Source organism: Eschrichtius robustus, chromosome 3 (genome assembly GCF_028021215.1).
Source record: "Eschrichtius robustus isolate mEscRob2 chromosome 3, mEscRob2.pri, whole genome shotgun sequence".
In the NCBI taxonomy this organism is placed as follows: Eukaryota; Metazoa; Chordata; class Mammalia; order Artiodactyla; family Eschrichtiidae; genus Eschrichtius; species Eschrichtius robustus.
The window spans coordinates 143441012-143462229 of NC_090826.1; the positions used below are offsets into that span (position 1 = coordinate 143441012).

General features: G+C 40.0%; 1 protein-coding gene across 2 annotated transcripts in view; it reads right to left on the bottom strand.

Annotated features, from left to right (window-relative positions):
- Nucleotides 1–15773: 15773 nt before the first annotated feature.
- The window catches only part of EDEM3 (ER degradation enhancing alpha-mannosidase like protein 3), a 79682-nt gene continuing 74237 nt past the window's right edge, over nucleotides 15774–21218 (bottom strand). For both annotated transcript variants that reach the window (XM_068541396.1, XM_068541395.1), the window contains exon 20: nucleotides 15774–18448. In XM_068541396.1, coding sequence (XP_068397497.1) covers nucleotides 18039–18448 — 410 coding nt within the window. In that variant the 3' untranslated portion in view covers nucleotides 15774–18038. The remainder of the gene's footprint in view (nucleotides 18449–21218) is intronic.

Consider the following 21218-nt stretch of genomic DNA (forward strand, 5'->3'; position numbering starts at 1 on the left):
GTTTCCCACTTAGAGAAGTTCCTTTAGCATTTCTTGTGGAGCTGGTTTGGTGGTGCTGAATTCTCTTAGCTTTTCTTGTTTGTAAAAGTTTTAATTTCTCCATCGAATCTGAATGAGATCCTTGTCGGGTACAGTAATCTTGGTTGTAGGTTTTTCCCTTTCATCACTTTAAATATATCATGCCACTCCCTTCTGGCTTGTAGAGTTTCTGCTAAGAAATCAGCTGTTAACCTTTTGGGAGTTCCCTTGTATCTTATTTGTCATTTTTCCCTTGCTGCGTTCAATAATTTTTCTTTGTCTTTAATTTTTGCCAATTTGATTACTATGTGTCTCGGCATGTTTCTCCTTGGGTTTATCCTGTATGGGACTCTCTGCGCTTCCTGGACTTGGGTGGCTATTTCCTTTCCCATGTTAGGGAAGTTTTCGACTATAATCTCCTCAAATATTTTCTCTGGCCCTTTCTCTCTCTCTTCTCCTTCTGGGACCCCTATAATGCGAATGTTGTTGCATTTAATGTTGTCCCAGAGGTATCTTAGGCTGTCTTCATTTCTTTTCATTCTTTTTCTTTAGTCTGTTCTGCAGCAGTGAATTCCACCATTCCATCTTCCAGGTCACTTATCCGTTCTTCTGCCTCAGTTATTCTGCTATTGATTCCTTCTAGTGTAGTTTTCATTTCAGTTATTGTATTGTTCATCTCTGTTTGTTTGTTCTTTAATTCTTCTAGGTCTTTGTTAAACATTTCTTGCATGTTCTCAGTCTTTGCCTCCGTTCTTTTTCTGAGGTCCTGTATCATCTTCACTATCATTATTCTGAATTCTTTTTCTGGAAGGTTGCCTATCTCCACTTCATTTAGTTGTTTTTCTGGGGTTTTATCTTGTTCCTTCATCTGGTATATAGCCCTCTGCCTTTTCATCTTGACTATCTTTCTGTGAATGTGGTTTTTGTTCCACAGGCTGCAGGATTGTAGTTCTTCTTGCTTCTGCTGTCTGCCCTCTGGTGGATGAGGCTATCTAAAAGGCTTGATGGGAGGCACTGGTGGTGGGTAGAGCTGGCTGTTGCTCTGGTGGGCAGAGCTCAGTAAAACTTTAATCCACTTGACTGTTGATGGGTGGGACTGGGTCCCCTCCCTGTTGGTTGTTTGGCCTGAGGCAACCCAACACTGGAGCCTACCTGGGCTCTTTGGTAGGGCTAATGGCAGACTCTGGGAAGGCTCATGCCAAGGAGTACTTCCCAGAACTTCTGCCGCCAGTGTCCCTGTCCCCACAGTGAGCCACAGCCCCCCACCACCATCTCTGCAGGAGACCCTCCAACACTAGCAGGTAGGTCTGGTTCAGTCTCCCCCGGGGTCACTGATCCTTCCCCTGGGTCCCGATGCACACACTACTTTGTGTGTGCCCTCCAAGAGTGGGGTCTCTGTTTCCCCCAGTCCTGTCGAAGTCCTGCAATCAATTCCCACTAGGCTTCACAGTCTGATTCTCTAGGAATTCCTCCTCCCGTTGCCGGACCCCCAGGTTGGGAAGCCTGACGTGAGGCTCAGAACCTTCACTCCAGTGGGTGGGCTTCTGTGTTATAAGTGTTCGTCAGTCTGTGAATCACCCACCCACCAGTTATGGGATTTGATTTTACTGTGATTGCGCCCCTCCTACCGTCTCATTGTGGCTTCTCCTTTGTCTTTGGATGTGGGGTATCTTTTTGGTGAGTTCCAGTGTCTTCCTGTCAATCATTGTCCAGCAGCTAGTTGTGATTCAGGGGTTCTCGCAAGAGGGAGTGAGAGCATGTCCTTCTATTCCGCCATCTTGATTCCTCTCCTCCATATAGCACTTCTATTTTTAATTTTTTGAGGAACCTCCACACTGTTTTCCATAGTGGCTGCACCAATTAGTATTCCCACCAACAGTGTAGGAAGATTCGCTTCTCTGCACACCCTCTCCAGCATTTGTTATTTGTAGACTTTTAATGATGACCATTCTGATAGGTGTGAAGTGGTACCTCATTGTAGTTTTCATTTACATTTCTCTAATAATTAGCAATGATGAGCATCTTTTCATGTGCCTATTGGCTATCTGTATGTCTTCTTTTGAGAAATGTCAATTTAGGTCTTCTGCCCATTTTTTGATTGAGTTGGGTTTTTTGTTGTTGTTGTTGTTGTTGTTGTTTTTTCAGTTGTATATATTTTTTAAACATCTTTATTGGAGTATAATTGCTTTACAATGGTGTGTTAGTTTCTGCTTTATAACAAAGTGAATCAGTTATACATATACATGTGTTCCCATGTCTCTTCCCTCTTGCGTCTCTCTCCCTCCCACCCTCCATATCCCACCTCTCTAGGTGGTCACAAACCACCGAGCTGATCTCCCTGTGCTATGTGGCTGCTTCCCACTAGCTATCTATTTTATGTTTGGTAGTGTATATATGTCCATGCCACTCTCTCACTTTGTCACAGCTTACCCTGCCCCCTCCTCATATCCTCAAGTCCATTCTCTAGTAGGTCTGTGTCTTTATTCCCGTCTTACCCCTAGGTTCTTCATGACCTTTTTTTTTTTCTTAGATTCCATATATATGTGTTAGCATACGGTATTTGTTTTTCTCTTTCTGACTTACTTCACTCTGTATGACAGACTGTAGGTCCATCCACCTCACTACAAATAACTCAATTTCGTTTCTTTTTATGGCTGAGTAATAGTCCACTGTATATATGTGCCACATCTTCTTTATCCATTCATCCAATGATGGACACTTAGGTTGCTCCCATGTCCTGGCTATTGTAAATAGAGCTGCAATGAACATTTTGGTACATGACTCTTTTTGAATTCTGGTTTTCTCAGGGTATATGCCCAGTAGTGGGATTGCTGGGTCGTATGGTAGTTCTATTTTTAGTTTTTGAAGGAACCTCCATACTGTTCTCCATAGTGGCTGTATCAATTTGCATTCCCACCAACAGTGCAAGAGTGTTCCCTTTTCTCTACACCCTCTCCAGCATTTATTGTTTCTAGATTTTTTGAAGATGGCCATTCTGACTGGTGTGAGACGATATCTCATTGTAGTTTTGATTTGCATTTCTCCAAAGATTAATGATGTGGAGCATTCTTTCATGTGTTTGTTGGCAATCTGTATATCTTCTTTGGAGAAATGTCTATTTAGGTCTTCTGCCCATTTTTGGATTGGGTTTTTTGGTTTTTTGTTATTGAGCTGCATGAGCTGCTTGTAAATTTTGGAGATTAATCCTTTTTTAGTTGCTTCATTTGCAAATATTTTCTCCCATTCTGAGGGTTGTCTTTTTGTCTTGTTTATGGTTTCCTTTGTTGTGCAAAAGCTTTTAAGTTTCATTAGGTCCCATCTGTTTATTTGTGTTTTTATTTCCATTTCTCTAGGAGGTGGGTCAAAAAGGATCTTGCTGTGATTTATGTCATAGAGTGTTCTGCCTATGTTTTCCTCTAAGAGTTTGACAGTGTCTGGCCTTACACTTAGGTCTTTAATCATTTTGAGTTTATTTTTGTGTATGGTGTTAGGGAGTGTTCTAACTTCATACTTTTACACGTACCTGTCCAGTTTTCCCAGCACCACTTATTGAAGAGGCTGTCTTTTTTCCACTGTATATTCTTGCCTCCTTTATCAAAGATAAGGTGTCCATATGTGCGTGGGTTTATCTCTGGGCTTTCTATCCTGTTCCATTGATCTATATTTCTGTTTTTGTGCCAGTACCAGACTGTCTTGATTACTGTAGCTTTGTAGTATAGTCTGAAGTCAGGGAGTCTGATTCCTCCAGCTCCGTTTTTCTTTCTCAAGATTGCTTTGGCTATTTGGGGTCTTTTGTGTTTCCATACAAATTGTGAAATTTTTTGTTCTAGTTCTGTGATAAATGCCAGTGGTAGTGTGATAGGGATTGCACTGAATCTGTAGATTGCTTTGGGTAGTATAGTCATTTTCACAATGTTGATTCTTCCAATCCAAGAACGTGGTATATCTCTCCATCTACTTGTATCATCTTTCTTTCATCAGTGTCTTATAATTTTCTGCATATAGGTCTTTTGTCTCCTTAGGTAGGTTTATTCCTAGATATTTTATTCTTTTTGTTGCAATGCTAAATGTGAGTGTTTTCTTAATTTCACTTTCATATTTCTCATCATTAGTGTATAGGAATGCAAGAGATTTCTGTGCATTAACTTTGTATCCTGCTACTTTACCAAATTCATTGTTTAGCTCTAGTAGTTTTCTGGTAACATCTTTAGGATTCTATATGTATAGTATCATGTCATCTGCACACAGTGACAGCTTTACTTCTTCTTTTCCGATTTGGATTCCTTTTATTTCTTTGTCTTCTCTGATTGCTGTGGCTAACACTTCCAAAACTATGTTGAATAATAGTGGTGAGAGTGGGCAACCTTGTCTTGTTCCTGATCTTAGTGGAAATGGTTTCAGTTTTTCACCATTGAGGACGATGTTGGCTGTGGGTTTGTCGTATATGGCCTTTATTATGTTGAGGAAAGTTCCCTCTATGCCTACTTTCTGGAGAGTTTTTATCATAAACGGTTGTTGAGTTTTGTCGAAAGCTTTCTCTGCATCTATTGAGATGATCATATGGTTTTTATCCTTCAATTTGTTAATATGGTGTATCACGTTGATTGATTTGCGTATATTGAAGAATCCTTGCATTCCTAGAATAAACCCCACTTGATCGTGGTGTATGGTCCTTTTAATGTGCTGTTGGATTCTCTTTGCTAGTATTTTGTTGAGGATTTTTGCATCTGTGTTCGTCAGTGATATTGGCCTGTAGTTTTCTTTCTTTGTGACGTCTTTGTCTGGTTTTGGTATCAGGGTGATGGTGGCCTCGTAGAATGAGTTTGGGAGTGTTCCTCCTTCTGTTATATTTTGGAAGAGTTTGAGAAGGATAGGTGTTAGCTCTTCTCTAAATATTTGATAGAATTCGCCTGTGAAGCCATCTGGTCCTGGGCTTTTGTTTGTTGGAAGATTTTTAATCACAGTTTCAGTTTCAGTGCTTGTGATTGGTCTGTTCATATTTTCTGTTTCTTCATGGTTCAGTCTCAGCAGGTTGTGCATTTCTAAGAATTTGTCCATTTCTTCCTGGTTGTCCATTTTATTGGCATAGAGTTGCTTGTAGTAATCTCTCATGATCCTTTGTATTTCTTCAGTGTCAGTTTTTACTTCTCCTTTTCCATTTCTAATTCTATTGATTTGAGTCTTCTCCCTTTTTTTCTTGATGAGTCTGGCTAATGGTTTATCAATTTTGTTTATCTTCTCAAAGAAGCAGCTTTTAGTTTTATTGATCTTTGCTCTCGTTTCCTTCATTTCTTTTTCATTTATTTCTGCTCTGATCTTTATGATTTCTTTCCTTCTGCTAACTTTGGGGTTTTTTTGTTCTTCTTTCTCTAATTGCTTTGGGTATAAGGTTAGGTTGTTTATTTGAGATGTTTCTTGTTTCTTAAGGTAAGATTGTATTGCTATAAACTTCCCTCTTAGCACTGCTTTTGCTGCATCCCATAGGTTTTGGGTCATCGTGTTTTCATTGTCATTTGTTTCTAGGTATTTTTTGATTTCCTCTTTGATTTCTTCAGTGATCTCTTGGTTATTAAGTAGTGTATTGTTTAGCCTCCATTTGTTTGTATTGTTTACAGATCTTTTCCTGTAATTGATATCTAGTCTCATAGCGTTGTGGCCGGAAAAGATACTTGATATGATTTCAATTTTCTTAAATTTATCAAGGCTTGATTTGTGAACCAAGATATGATCTATCCTGGAGAATGTTCCATGAGCACTTGAGAAAAATGTGTATTCTGTTGTTTTTGGATGGAATGTCCTATAAATATCAATTAAGTTCATCTTGTTTAATGTACCATTTAAAGCTTGTGTTGCCTTATTTATTTTCATTTTGGATGATCTGTCCATTGGTGAAAGTGGGGTGTTAAAGTCCCCTACTATGATTGTGTTACTGTCGATTTCCCCTTTTATGGCTGTTAGTATTTGCCTTATGTTTTGAGGTGCTCCTATGTTGGGTGCATAAATATTTACAATTGTTATATCTTCTTCTTGGATCGATCCCTTGATCATTATGTAGTGTCCTTCGTTGTCTCTTGTAATAGTCTTTATTTTAAAGTCTATTTTGTCTGATATGAGAATTGCTACTCCAGCTTTCTTTTGATTTCCATTTGCACGGAATATCTTTTTCCATCCCCTCACTTTCAGTCTGTATGTGTCCCTAGGTCTGAAGTGGGTCTCTTGTAGACAGCATATATATGGGTCTTGTTTTTGTATCCATTCAGCCAGCCTGTGTCTTTTGGTGGGAGCATTTAATCCATTTACATTCAAGGTAATTATCGATATGTATGTTCCTATTCCCATTTTCTTAAATGTTTTGGGTTTGTTATTGTAGGTGTTTTCCTTCTCTTGTGTTTCTTGCCTAGAGAAGTTCCTTTAGCATTTGTTGTAAAGCTGGTTTGGCGGTGCTGAACTCTCTCAGCTTTTGCTTGTCTGTAAAGGTTTTAATTTCTCCATCAAATCTAAATGAGATCCTTGCTGGATAGAGTAATCTTGGTTGTAGGTTTTTCTCTTTCATTACTTTAAATATGTCCTGCCACTCCCTTCTGGCTTGCAGAGTTTCTGCTAAAAGATCAGCTGTTAACCTTATGGGGATTCCCGTGTGTTTTTTGTTGTTTTTCCCTTGTCGCTTTTAATATGTTTTCTTTGTATTTAATTTTTGATAGTTTGATTAATATGTGTCTGGCGTGTCTCTCTTTGGATTTATCCTGTATGGGACTCTCTGTGCTTCCTGGACTTGATTCACTATTTTCTTTCCCATATTAGGGAAGTTTTCAACTATAATCTCTTCAAATATTTTCTCAGTCCCTTTCTTTTTCTCTTCTTCTTCTGGGACCCCTATAATTTGAATGTTGGTGCATTTAATGTTGTCCCAGAGGTCTCCGAGATTGTCCTCAGTTCTTTTCATTCTTTTTTCTTTATTCTGCTCTGCAGTAGTTATTTCCACTATTTTACCTTCCAGATCACTTATCCGTTCTTCTGCCTCAGTTATTCTGCTATTGATTCCTTCTAGAGAATGTTAATTTCATATGTTGTGTTGTTCATCATTGTTTGTTTGCTCTCTAGTTCCTCTAGGTCCTTATTCAACGTTTCTTGTATTTTCTCCATTCTATTTCCAAGATTTTGGATCATCTTTACTATCATTATTCTGAATTCTTTTTCAGGTAGACTGCCTATCTCCTCTTCATTTTTTAGGTCTGGTGGGTTTTTACCTTGCTCCTTCATCTGCTGTGTGTTTTTCTGTCTTCTCATTTTGCTTATCTTACTGTGTTTGGGGTCTCCTTTTCGCAGGGTGCAGGTTCATAGTTCTCATTGTTTTTGGTGTCTTTCCCCAGGGGCTAAGGTTGGTTCAGTGGGTTGTGTAGGCTTCCTGGTGGAGAGGACTAGTGCTTGTGTCCTGGTGGGTGAGGCTGGATTTTGTCTTTCTGGTGGGCAGGTCCACATCTGGTGGTGTGTTTTGGGGTGTCTGTGGCCTTATTATGATTTTGGGCTGCCCCTCTGCTAATGGGTGGGGCTGTGTTCCTGTCTTGCTAGTTGTTTGGCATAGGGTGTCCAGCACTGTAGCTTGCTGGTCGTTGAGTGAAGCTGGGTCTTGGTGTTGAGATGGAGGTCTCTGGGAGCTTTTCGCTGTTTGATATTACATGGAGCTGGGAGGTCCCTTATGGACCAGTGTCCTGAAGTTGGCTCTCCCACCTCAGAGGCACAGCACTGACTCCTGGCTGGAGCACCAGGAGCCTTTCATCCACACGGCTCAGAATAAAAGTGAGAAAAATAAAAGGACGGACAGAACCCTAGGACAAATGGCGAAAGCAAAGCTATACAGACAGAATCTCACACAGAAGCATACACATACACACTCACAAAAACAGGAAAAGGGGAAAACATAATATATCTTGCTCCCGAAGTCCACCTCCTCAATTTGGGATGATTTGTTGTCTATTCAGGTATTCCACAGATTCAGGGTACATCAAGTTGATTGTGGAGATTTAATCCGCTGCTCCTGAGGCTGCTGGGAGAAATTTCCATTTCTCTTCTTTGTTCCCACACCTCCTGTGGTTCAGCTTTGGATTGGCCCCACCTCTACGTGTAGGTCACCTGAGGGCGTCTGTTCTTTGCCCAGACAGGACGGGGTTAAAGGAGCAGCTGATTCAGGGTCTCTGGCTCACTCAGGCCGGGGGGAGGGAGGGGTACGGAAGAGGGGCGAGCCTGCAGCGGCAGAGGCCGGTGTGACGTTGCACCAGGCTGATGTGCACCGTGCAGTCTCCCGGGGAAGTTGTCCCTCGATCGCAGGACGCTGGCAGTGGTGAGCTGCACAGGCTCCCGGCAGGGGAGCTGTGGATAGTGACCTGTGTTTGCTCACAGGGTTCTTGGTGGCTGCAGCAGCAGCCTTAGCGTCTCATGCCCGTTTCTGGGGTCCGCGCTTATAGCCGCGGCTCATGCCCGTCTCTGGAGTTCGTTTAGGTGGTGCTCTGAATCCCCTCTCCTCGTGCACCAGGAAACAAAGAGGGAAGAAAAAGTCTCTTGCCTGTTCGGCAGGTCCAGACTTTTTCCTGGACTCCCTCCCGCCTAGCTGTGGCGCACTAGCCCCCTTCAGGCTGTGTTCACGCCACCAACCCCAGTCCTCTCCCTGCAATCCGAGTGAAGCCCGAGGCTCAGCTCCCAGCCCCCGCCCGCCCCGGCGGGGGAGCAGACAAGCCTCTCGGGCTGGTGAGTACTCTTCGGCACCAATCCTACGTGTGGGAAACTCTGCTTTGCCCCCTGCACCCCTGTTGCTGCGCTCTCCTCCGAGGTCCGAAGCTCCCCCCTCCACCACCCACAGTCTCCGCCCGCGAAGGGGCTTCCTAGTGTGTGGAAACCTTTCCTCCTTCACAGCTCCCTCCCACTGGTGCAGGTCCCGTACCTATTCTTTTGTCTCTTCTTTCTTTTTTCTTTTGCCCTACCCAGGTACATGGGGAGTTTCTTGCCTTTTGGGAGGTCTGAGGTCTTCTGCCAGCGTTCAGTAGGTGTTCCACAGGAGCAGTTCCACGTGTAGATGTATTTCTGATGTATCTGTGGGGAGGAAGGTGATCTCCACGTCTTACTCTTCCGCCATCTTCTCCTCCACCTCTTGTTGTTGTTATTGAGCTGTATGAGCTGTTTGTACATTTTGGAAATTAATCCCTTTTTGGTTGCATCATTTGAAAAATTTTTCCCATTCTGTAGGTTGTCTTTTCATTTTGTTTGTGGTTTCCTTTGCTGTATAAAAGCTTGTAATTTTGATTAGATCCCATTTGTTTACTTTTGCTTTTATTGCCTTGGGAGGCTGACTTAAGAATTAATTGGTACAATTTATGTCAGTTTATGTTTTGCCTATGTTCTCTTCTAGTTTTATGGTGTCATGTCTTTAAGTCTTTAAGCCATTTTGAGTTTATTTTGTGTATGGTGTGAGGGTGTATTCTAACTTCATTGATTTACATGCAGCTGTCCAACTTTCCTAACACCACTTGCTAGTGATGGACTGTCTTTTCTCCGCTGTATACTCTTGCCTTCTTTGTTGAATATTAATTGACCATAGGTGAGTGGTTTATCTCTGGGCTGTCTATTCTATTCCATTGATCCTTGTCTGTTTTTGTGCCAATACCATGCTGTTTTGATTACTGTAGCTTTGTAGTTTTGTCTGAAGTCTGGGAAGGTTATGCCTCCAGCTTTGTTCTTTTTCCTCAGTATTTCTTTGCCAATTCTGGGTCTTTTATGATTGCATATAAATTTTAGGACTATTTGTTCTAGTTCTGTGAAAAATGTCAAGGGTAATTTGATAGGGATTGCATTAAATGTGTAGATTGCTTTGGGTAGTATAGCCATTTTAACAATATTAATACTTCCAATCCAAGAGCAGGAGATATCTTTCCATATCTTTGAATCATATTCAGTTTCCTTTATTAATATTCTATAGTTCTCAGCATATGTCTTTCATCTCCTTTGACCTAGACCGTTTTTATTTTTAAGATCATAATGTTCATTTTGGAAATTTATCCAAACACAGATAGTTATAAATAAAGAAAGAGAAATTGCCTATAATCCAGAGATAACCATTATTAATATTTTGGTTATTTAAAGTAGAATGCTTTGCTATGCTGATATCCATCACTATCCTCTCACCGTAAGTTTTTTCTTCATGAGCACATTATCATATTTATTTACTACTTTATTTTCTATCTTCTTTACTATGTTTAGCCCACTGCTGCAAACCCCAGGCCCTATAATAATGACTGGCACACGGGAGGTGCTCAGTAAGTTTCTGTTGAATAAATGAGTCTCTTTTTATATATAGAACAGAGCTGAGGTCATACTTTACACACAGTTCTAAATTTTTATTCATTTAGCATTATATTTCATCATGCCACTGACTAGTTTAAAACCCTTCAGTGAAGGGTTTAAAACCCTCATTACCCTTAGAACAAAGCCTAAAATCCTTACTATATCCTGCAAGATGTTGGTCTTTGGAAAGACACACAATCCTTATCTTTGGAGCTACAGCAGCTCAAATCCTCAGAATCCACATGGCCCAGCTCCAGGCTTTCCTCCCCGTTTTCTCCCTTCCAGCCATGCTGGGCTCCTTATAATTTCCACCAACACACCATACCCTCTCTTGTCTTGGGGCATATTCGTTTTCTAGTGCTGCTGTAACAAAATTACACTGGGCGGCTTAACAACAGACATTATTTTCTCACAATTCTGGAGGCTAGAAGTCCGAGACCAAGGTGTCGGTAGGGTTCATTTCTTCCAAGGCCTTTCTTCTTGGCTTATAGATGGCTGTTTTCTTCATGTCTTCACATGGTCTTTCCTCACGCGTATCTGTGTCCCAATCTCCCCATCTTATGAGCACACCAGACACTCTAATTACCTCATTTAACCTTAAGTACCTCCTTAAAGATCCTGTGTACAAATACAGTCACAGACTGACGTATTTGGGATTAGAACGTCAACATAAGATTTTGGGGTACACGATTCAACCCATAACACAAGGCTTTGAACTAGTTGTTCCTTCTGTCTCTCCTCTTATTTGAGATCTCAGCTTAAATTTCACTTTTCAGACAACTTTTCCATGACAGCAACCAGGCTAGGTCCCCACTTTATATGCTCCCATAGTATCAGTATCATCCCCTTTTAAAACCCTCATCACGTTTGTAATTACTTGTTCCATGTCTGCCTTTTGGATTTGACTGTAAAATACATGAGAACAAGACTTGGAACTGTGTTGAACATCACCTTCTTCCCAGAGCTTAGTTCAGTGCATGGTGAATAGGAAGGGCAATAAATCTTTGCTCAATTAATCCAAACTGAAGAGCATGCTCTTAGGTATTAAAAACTTTTTATAAACATTGTTTTAATGAATGCACATTATTTTTATTGATGGGCCCTACTGTTCTTAATATTTACCCCATAGACATCTATATTATATCCAAATTTTTTCTCTTATTCACAATATTAGGATGGAAGTCTGTATCTGTCCCTCTATTTCCTTAGATTCCTAGTAATAGATAAACTGAGTTAAAAGTAAATAAACCATTTTAAGGCTTTAATGTATACTGCTGAATTGATTTCTAAAAAGATTGAACAAACTTAATACTTCTGTTAGCAGTAAAAATAAAACAAAAATAAGCACAAACTGCTGAAAAGTACGTGGAAAAGAGCTTGTTATATAAAATTTTGGTGAATATTTTATTGCCCAGTTTCTTGGAAAGGAATGTAAATCTGTGTTTTGTAGGTTTGGGGGAGAATTAGATTTCTGGATCTTGAATGAGGCACTCCTGTGTATGTATGGTGTCCGATACTTATTTTCACTACTCCCAGTGATGGAGATAATTTAACAACGCTCCCTTCAGGGTTAGAATACACATATGGGAGGGAGTAGTAAGGCGAGGGTGGGTGGGAATTCCTTCACCTTTGTGTTCGAGTCTAGCAGCCTGATTCTTCTATTTTTCAGTATCTCTAGTTTGAGTCTGGGGGTTCCCACTCTCCAATTATCAAAGTAGAAAAAGTGGATGATTGTCCTACAATATGTGTAGGGAAATTTCCATCAAAATAAATGCAAATAAAGTCATGTGGATTCAGTAGGTAGAGAAGTTGGTGGAAGTTGAGGTCATTCTCATCTGCATCTATTTATTTTCTCAATGAAATATATGTGGTGAGGTCATCACGTGAGTGACGGTAGGAGCATAGGATATTTGAAAAGAAAGGTGGTGTGAAACTGTAGTCTCAGAGTGGGAAAATAAAGTAGCTAGAGAAATGTGGTTGGAATTGCGGGAAGTACCGAATCTCATTTGAGATTTGTGTTCATGATTTAAAGTCAGGCCAGTCAGCACTGGTGGTGTGATTTCATCCAGTTCCAACAGCTACTTAAGTTTAGGTGAAAATCAGTGAGTAGTTAGGTTTAGTAAGATTTAAAGTTTTGCCAAGTTTGTTCAAAAGAGGAAGAGACATTAATGGTGGGTAAATTGGTAAGTGAGGTCATGGGGAGGGTTGATGGATTCTGAGAAACTGGAAGAATCAGTGGATTGGAGGTCCTGAAGAACTATCCAAGTGAGTGGCCAAGACTGAGTTGAAAGTAATGATTAGAGACTGAGATCACAGGGCTTTAAAAATATTTACATATTTTATTAAATATTAATATTAATGTAATAAGACAATTGGGGCTGGAATTCTCTTAGCTCAAGACCTCAGGTAAGAAAGGACTAATGAACGGATTAGTCCTTCTAAAGGTAGCAGCTGTCTGGGACTGCCTTGAGAACTTCATCTACTCTACAGATGGAGGAAGCTGGATGGGAGAGTGGGGAAAGGGAGTTTAGGACAAGTTAGCTGGCAGTGTTTGTCAGATTGCCTCTTGACCCAAGGTCAATGGCTTTTCCCAGAAATTGGGAAAAGATAAAGTAGGGGGTTCCTGTGTAGGATGTGCCTCCAGTTGCTGCAAAACTCCAACACCAGCGTGGTGGTGGTGATGGTGGTGGGAGGGTAGCAGCCAGTCCCTTGGTGTTAAGTTCTTCTTCCTCTATTTAATGACTTTGGTTCTCTCCCTTAACCTGTGAGGACGGTTTTCAATCTTTTCATTTTAAGAAACCCCATCCTACTATTACATCCAAAGTATTTTTTCAATATTACCTGCTGCTGCTATTTCTTAAGACAGTACCACTTCTTAGACAGCTGAGACTGAAACAAGGATAGAAACGCGCTCTAACACCATAGGACTTCTAAAGTTATTTCTCCCACTATCATCTGGGATGATGAGTGCATTCTTTTATGGATTAAGAGAATCCCCAGGGTTCTATCAATCAATCAGTGGCCTCCCATTGACTACTTTACTGTAAAGGATGGATGGAAACTATAGACCTCCAGGCTTATTAGGGTAAGTAAGTTAAGAGCAAGGCTTTGAGAAGTATAAGCCCTCCTAGCAGGTAGATGCTGACACTTACTAGTTTCAACCCTTAAATTACTTAGCTTCTCTTAGTAGATAGATAGACCTCTTAAAGCTTGCTTTACCCAGAAAAGAGAAGCAACCTCCCCTTTGAAATCTTCCGAGAGATACTCCTGGATCCTTTAACTCTTCCTGAAATAGCGGTGCTTTGTCCTAGAGGAATGGAGGCATGCTGAGACTGGAATTAATGCCCAGAGAACCTGAGAATGGATGCTAACAAACATTTCTAAACTTCAATCCCAGGTGGGGAGAGAGTGGTCAGGTGGGAAGGTAGTGGCTGAGCAAAAGGTGAGCAGAAACTGAAATGGGGGTGGAAGGAGGGGTGAGAAGGACTGAGAAAGGAAGGGAGAAGACGGCATACCGGAAGGAGCATAGGCTCTGGAAATAAACCAGGGCTCCCTTTCCATTGCCCAGGCACAAAATGTTGGACTTTGCGTAAGATGCTTAGAACTTGTTCAACTCTCGTTTTGCTGATCTTTAAAGAAAACAATTAATATCAATAAATAATAGTGATTGATTATTATCAGATCTTTCAAGACATCTGTGTTCAGAAACCCTGGAACAGTACAGATGAAAAGCATAGTATCACAGTACCTGAAAGTGGCTGCTAAATGAAATGGTCTCACTGGAATTAACAGGAAAGGTCAGTATTACTCTTGATGACAATATTAAAAAAGGACAAATGATTGATTTTATTAAATATTAGTAAACTCAAAACATAAACACGTTACCAATATTGACACTGTGAATTACTAACTCCACTCTGAGGGTCCTAGTTGAGTTGTGCAACTGTTCAACATATGTCTGTGTGTCTATACTCTAAGCTGTTCCCCAAATTTACTCTCCTAGGGTAAAATGAAAACTAAAGGGAAGACAGACAGACAGTGGTGAAAAAAATTTAAAGATATCAAAGTATAAAGATATGCAAAGTGATGCTAAAAATTAAAATTAAAACTAGACCAGCATATTTACATATTTTATTAATCTTTACAATCAGTCATTATAGTCAAATACACAATTATATACAAGGATTATATACATTTTGCCCAGACTTTTACATCACAGTACATAGTTTCCCTTAGAAATATTGTATACATTTATCACCAAACAATAAAATCCAACAACAGTAGTGTTACAGCACCTGTTAGTACAGACATCTTTTTCATAAATTACATCATAAGAAAATATACGGCTGTAAATTGGGCTTTTAAAAATGTCTTTTATAAAATCTGAACATACAATATTTCATTCACAGAATGTTTTTTTTTTTTTCTATGTTCTGACTGAAGCCTTGTGCATAAAACGACCGGTTGGAATATTTATTAAATGCCCCCACCCCCGCCTCTACAATTATAAGCACTATTTGAATTACTGACGCTGAGCTTTATGATGAATTTGGCATGGGGTTTGGTAAGGGAACAAATGCTGGTTTTACTGTTATAAGGGCTGTGAGATGATGGTAATTTAAATTAATAAAATCTCAAGAGAGCGTATTAGAGAAATTAAAATCACAGAGTGCACAATTTTTTATTTTACCCTCTAACACTGTGAAGAAAAAGGGAAAAGTATAATGTTAAAAAAAAATTGTTCTGAAACAAACAATTGTATTCTTGTTGGAAGCCTATTAAAAGTTAAAAAGAACAAAGAAAACCTACCCAACAAAATATCCCATCCCAAACGTATCCGGTAAATTACAATTCTTTCACATCTAAAACTTTATGGGAAAAGCACTGCAAATTAGGGTATATCATTTTAATGGACCTTCCTAAGCAGAAAAAACTATAACTATTTTTAGTAGGTAAACAAGTGAAGTTTTAAAACTTGAAAATACCTGAATTAAATACTTTCTCTAATATCTTTTAACTTTCAGATAAAATCCTTACTTGATTCCGGGTTTGTAAACATTGTATAAATGCTTCTCAGTCAATCAATTTTATGGCTGTGGTGATCACTTCAGCTCTATCTCTATGCAGTCAACAGCTAACTGAGGTAGACCAGATGTTTCTAAAATTCAGGGTTACATAGAATCCCCTGAATCTTTAGGAAGTAAATAAAATGCTATAAAGATTTTAAAACAAAACATTTAAAAAAATGCCTAATGATGTTGAAATTTTTTAATGAAATAAAAAACAACTTTGTGGCAGTATGTCAATTAAGAATGGAGAGTCAATGACAATGTTGGAGTTTTGAAGCTGAACACTATACCTTCTTTTCCTAGCTAGGGAAAAATCACGTATAATTCCTTCTGGGTATTAAGTATAATTTGTTAAATTTTTTTCCTTTTGTTTCTTTTTTTTAAGGATTCATTTTTCTAAACAAGCCAGCAATTTGCTTGTAAACCACAATGAATGGCAACAACTCCCCCTAATGGCCAAAAAAAGGGTAAGTGGCAGTAAGCTGGCTTTTCCTTGTATGCCACAAGATCTCTGCTGGAAATAAAATTATGTTGCTTTGATAACTTAGACAATTTAGATTTAGACAACAATGGCTCTGAGATACAAAAAGAAAATCAAATCAATGTATATAAGGCTTCTGTAATCCAAGTCTTAAAGGAACATCTGCTCCTTTTCTCCAAGCCCCAGTCCTATAAATCAAGGCAAGTCAAGTAATTAAGCTTCAGCTATTTTGGCAGCTTTGCAACTAAGATGAACAAAGCACTACGTCTATCCTTCTGTATACTATATGTATTATATAGTTCTATCTTCTTACACCAAATTTCACATGCAGAGAGACTAAAAAATATCCTTTTTGGTGTCAGGTTTAATTAAGGGCCAATAAAGGTCTCGTATACTACTCTTTTTTCCCCCCTCAAAGTGAATTCTCTATTAGATTTATTACTCACTGACCCAATTAAGTTTAGCTGGAATTTTTGAAAGCAGCTATTTATCCCCTTATAAAATAACAGTTTACCTGGGATCTAAGACATACTGTACATGAATATACATAACTACAATACAGCACTGCTGTTCTTTTAACAGCTCCATATACAGTTTAAGTTCATCAGTACCTCAAAAACTGTGTTTTAAGAAAAAGGGTTGTTATATAATGTCATGGTACAGAAAAAAGAAATTAAGTCTCAAATATTCCTTTAGAACTGAGTCAGGTAAGTTTAAAAAAATAAATAAAATGAGTAAAGCCATGATTTCAATTACAGGGCTGTCTACAGATATCAACAACAAAGTTTTTAAAACTTAAATGTGGCCAGCAGCAGACTGCCACACACACACACACACACACACACACACACACACTCACACAAAGGAAAAAAAATTCTCAGTAAGCTATATGGCTATATGTTAGTTGCTACTGTGTTTTTTACACAGGTTACCATAGACTTAATTTTCAAGTCCATATCAGAAGGAATATTTGTTTAAAAAAAAAAAAAGCAAACTTAAAAACCATGATTCAACAGAAAATGTGACAGACTCCTTAGGTGCAACTTTAGAAACTAGTTTCAAAGGAGGAAAAATAGTAGTTACTCCAGAATTTTTAGATCACTACCACAGTTTTATCATGGCTCCCTAAGATAGAAAAATGGAAAAAAATGTATTCAGCTATTGGCAACATAGGCCTTGTGGCTCAAAATGCATTCTAAACATGGGATGGAGTAAGGCTGATGGCTAGAGGTAATCACCTCCAACGAAATGAACTGGAAAAGATTTATAATTTACCCTACAAAGATATAACTTTAAGTTCCATTTCAGAGTAGTCACAGCTTTCCTTACGGAAGGCCCAATGGCAAGTTGATATTGCAACATTATAGTTTCTCCCTTGCTCCATTTTTCAAAAGTATTAAGTAACCAATTTCCACGATATATGACCTTTTTACCTGGTCCCAATGATTAGTCTTTATGCAGAGAACTCACTGAGAAAGTACACTGGCTTCACCTTTGGTTTAAATGAAAAGGATGGATACTGTTAAAGAGGGGGGAAAAAAATCAAGTCATCTTGATCATGTTACACAGTGAAGCAAGTGAAAATGATGAGCAAAGACTGTTTTCACCATGAATGTATTTGCTTCATGACCACTTAGGTCACTTTTTTGAGTGTTTCTGTGAAGGCAGCATAACCAGAATGCCCAAAATCCTCCTATGTGTTTTCCCCAAAGGGCCTCTAACCCCAAAACCAAAAAAACCGAGAGCTTCCTTCAATTAGAAAGCTGTACAAATTCGTATTCCCCACCTCACAGTTAACTGAATTTGTTTCTTATCTACCATCTAGAGAGTGCAGAAATCTGGTTCCTAGAAATGCCCAATAATCTTTTCCTGGCCTGAGATGCAGCAGGGTGGTGCAATGCTATCACCTGAGGGGGAAACTGTGAGTTTGCATTTTTGATGGGACAGTTATAAACAAGGTCAGTTCTAACACAGCATGTTCCAGATTCCTATGATAACTAACTCTCCCAGTCAGAACATGGTTGTTCATCACCATACTTAGAGCCTCCCATGAGAGAGCCTGCTTAGTATCAGGGTATCTATTATCCACAGTTTACCTTTTCTTTTGAAATACCTACCACCAGGTAGACTTTAGTGAGTCAGAGCTCATCCTTCTCCATCATTTCAAATGCTTCTATATCTTCATTCCAGTCTGCTAATATGGAGTCTATAGGTTGGACCTTTTTACCCCAGCTAACATTAGGATTGGAATCCTCCTCAGTTTCTGATTGTTCTTGAAGTTGGTTATCTAAATCTGTACATTCACCATCAAGACTTGTAGTCTCATGGTTTTCCGTGGGATTAGAATTCTGTTCAGAAGGAGAAATGCTTGCAGCATTGTCCGTATCTGCTGGAGACAAAGATTCTGGGTGAGAGTTTAGAGAACTTTCCTCAGGAGACTCCTGATCAACCAAATCAACCTCCTGAGAACTTGATGCAATCTGTTCAGCACTCTGATTCTGAGAATCATTTTCAGAGGATGGTTGTTCTTCATTTTCCATCTCAGGATCTGTATATGAAAGAAACAAACTTCATGCTACTTTCCCCACAAAACATGTACTATCACATTCTCAAAACCATACTGGTTTTGGTAATAAAACAAAAAAATAAAAGTTAAAGAAAATCATGTTACTGCAGAATGACTCTAATAACTAAAAAGACTGCCTTCAATGGGTATTAGTAAATGCCAAGAAATATACTAAACAACACTACTATTAAAACGCATATAAATTTGTATTATGTCTCAGATTTATTAAATATCTAAATTCAGGAAAGCCTGCACATGAGAACATATTAAATAGAATACATTTTATTTATTTAATTATTTATTTTAAAAATCTATATTGGAGTATAATTGCTTTACGATGTTGTATTAGTTTCTGCTGTATAACAAAGTGAATCAGCTACACCTATACATATATCCCCATATCCCCTCCCTCTTGCATCTCCCTCCCACCCTCCTTATCCCACCCCGCCAGGTGGTCACAAAGCACCGAGCTGATCTCCCTGTGCTATGCAGCTGCTTCCACTAGCTATCTGTTTTACATTTGGTAGTGTATATATGTCAATGCTACTCTCTCACTTTGTCTCAGCTTACACTTCCCCCTCCCTGTGTCCTCAAGTCCATTCTCTACAACTGCGTCTTTATAAATAGAATACATTTTAAACAGCACATGCCATTGCTGTACTTTAAGATAATATTCTTTGAAACGTGAAATTCCCACTCAGTAAACCATGAAAATGAAGATAATACAAAACTTTGAATGATTCATGGATATCAATGTGATTGATCAAATACAATATTTTCATAAACACAAAACCAGATTATTTATAAAACTTCTATTTCATTATTGGAGATCTATGAATTCTAAGATATAATCATAAAATCCACTGGAAGGATGAAAAGCAGTTTAAACTTCTTGTAATGAATATATAATAAAACCACTAGAGGCATTTTATTTAGGGTTCCTACAAGAAAGTGCTTAAATATTAGCATCGACACCCACATGCTGTATTCTCCTCAGACTCTGCAGTCAGTTGGTAAAGATCTCCCGAGTGTCCACTGTGTGGCAGGCACTGTGTAAGGTGCTAGGGATAAAACGAGGTGAAAACAAACACCTGACCTGCCCTTCTGAATCTTATAGTCCAGCTGGGGAAAACAACGTTTAGGAATAATCGCACAATAGAAAACTCCGTGACACATGTCATGGTGTTAGGAAAGAGTAAGGAGATTTGAGGGCTTCCTTCAGAAAGTGATACTTAATTGTGATATAAAAGATAATCAGAGTTAATTAGTCAGGGAAGATGGACTTATTATAAAACCAGAAAAACTGAAGGAAAATACAGGCATACAGGGAGGTAGAGGAGGGTTGTGTATACATATACCCTGATTAGGTAGGATTACCTGACTAGGGAAGTTTAAGATAGCTCTTAGGTGGGGTTTGTCAGGGGGAAGGAGGGCAAGGAGGAGGAGTCCCCACACATTCTCTCAGCTGTGGAAAGGGTACATTTTAATTTGACATCAAGGCAAACTATGGTGGGGCCCAAAGAAGAGAAAGCAGTGTCTGGCTGCTTAGAGCTTATTTATGCTAGGCTACCCTAAGTTTAAGGGAGAAGGGAAAGGAGAACCTTCAACTTTGTTTCTAGATTGCATTAATCTAGTTTAGAAGAATAGGAAAAAGTGTAAAGCTATTTCTTCTAGTAATAAGGATTGTGATTTTGGCAAAAAATCACTCTAGGGTTAGATGTTATATAATATTATTTTGGAAATCTAGCTAATAAAATAGAATAAGAAAACAGAATAGTATAGGCTCCAATCAAGATGGCGGCGGCGAAGAACGTGGAACTCACCTCCTCCCACAAATACATCAAAAATACATCTACAAATGGAACAATTCTCACAGAACGCCTACTGAACACTGGCAGAAGACCTCAAACACCTGAAAGGACAAGAGCTCTACGTAAACAGGTAGGACGAAGGGGGGAAAAAAAAGAGGAAGTGGGACGGGACCTATGCCCCTGGGAGGGAGCTGAAAAGAGGAAAGGTTCCTGCACCCTGGGAAGCCCCCTCAGATCGGCTGGGACAGAAAGGCAGCTTCAGAGGCACAGAGGAGAGTGCAACAACCAGTCTGTGGCAGGCAGGAGAGAGACCCGCACAGACCGTCGTACCGCTACCCTGCGCGCCCCAGCCCGAGCCGTGAGTCCGCTGGTACAGGCAGGGGCCGAGTGCTGACACTACACTCAGAGTTTAGAGGACAGACCTAGGGAGAGGACTGCTGTTGGCTGTGCAGAGAGAGCCTGAAGGGGCTGGAGTGTGGTATGGCTACAGCCGGGGGTGTCTGCGGAAGCCCAGGCCTGCCACAGAACTGACGAGCCATTGTTAAGTGGGGCACAAAGGGCAGGGTGCCATGGCAGCCCCTTTTTCCACACGCCAGCCTCCGCCTGCACGGACCCCGGGACACCGCACACCAGCCACCGCCTCAGGGGCTCCAGACTCAGCAGATTCCGGCAACCCAGCTGCCGCCTCGGGCTCCCACCTGGGCAGGCTCAGGGGTCCCAGCCACCGCCTAGGCTGGCACCTGCACCAACCACCATCTCGGCAGGCCCCAGGAGCAGACGCCAGTGAGCTGCCCACGCACAGAAGCAGGCCTGAAACCACAGCTGAGCCCCAGGGGCCGCGTGACTTAGGAAGCAGGGCTGCAATCTCTCCCTGCAGCTGTGTGAGCCGTGTATTTACACCTCCACTGCCGGCTTTGTAAACTCAGCATCTGCAGGACATC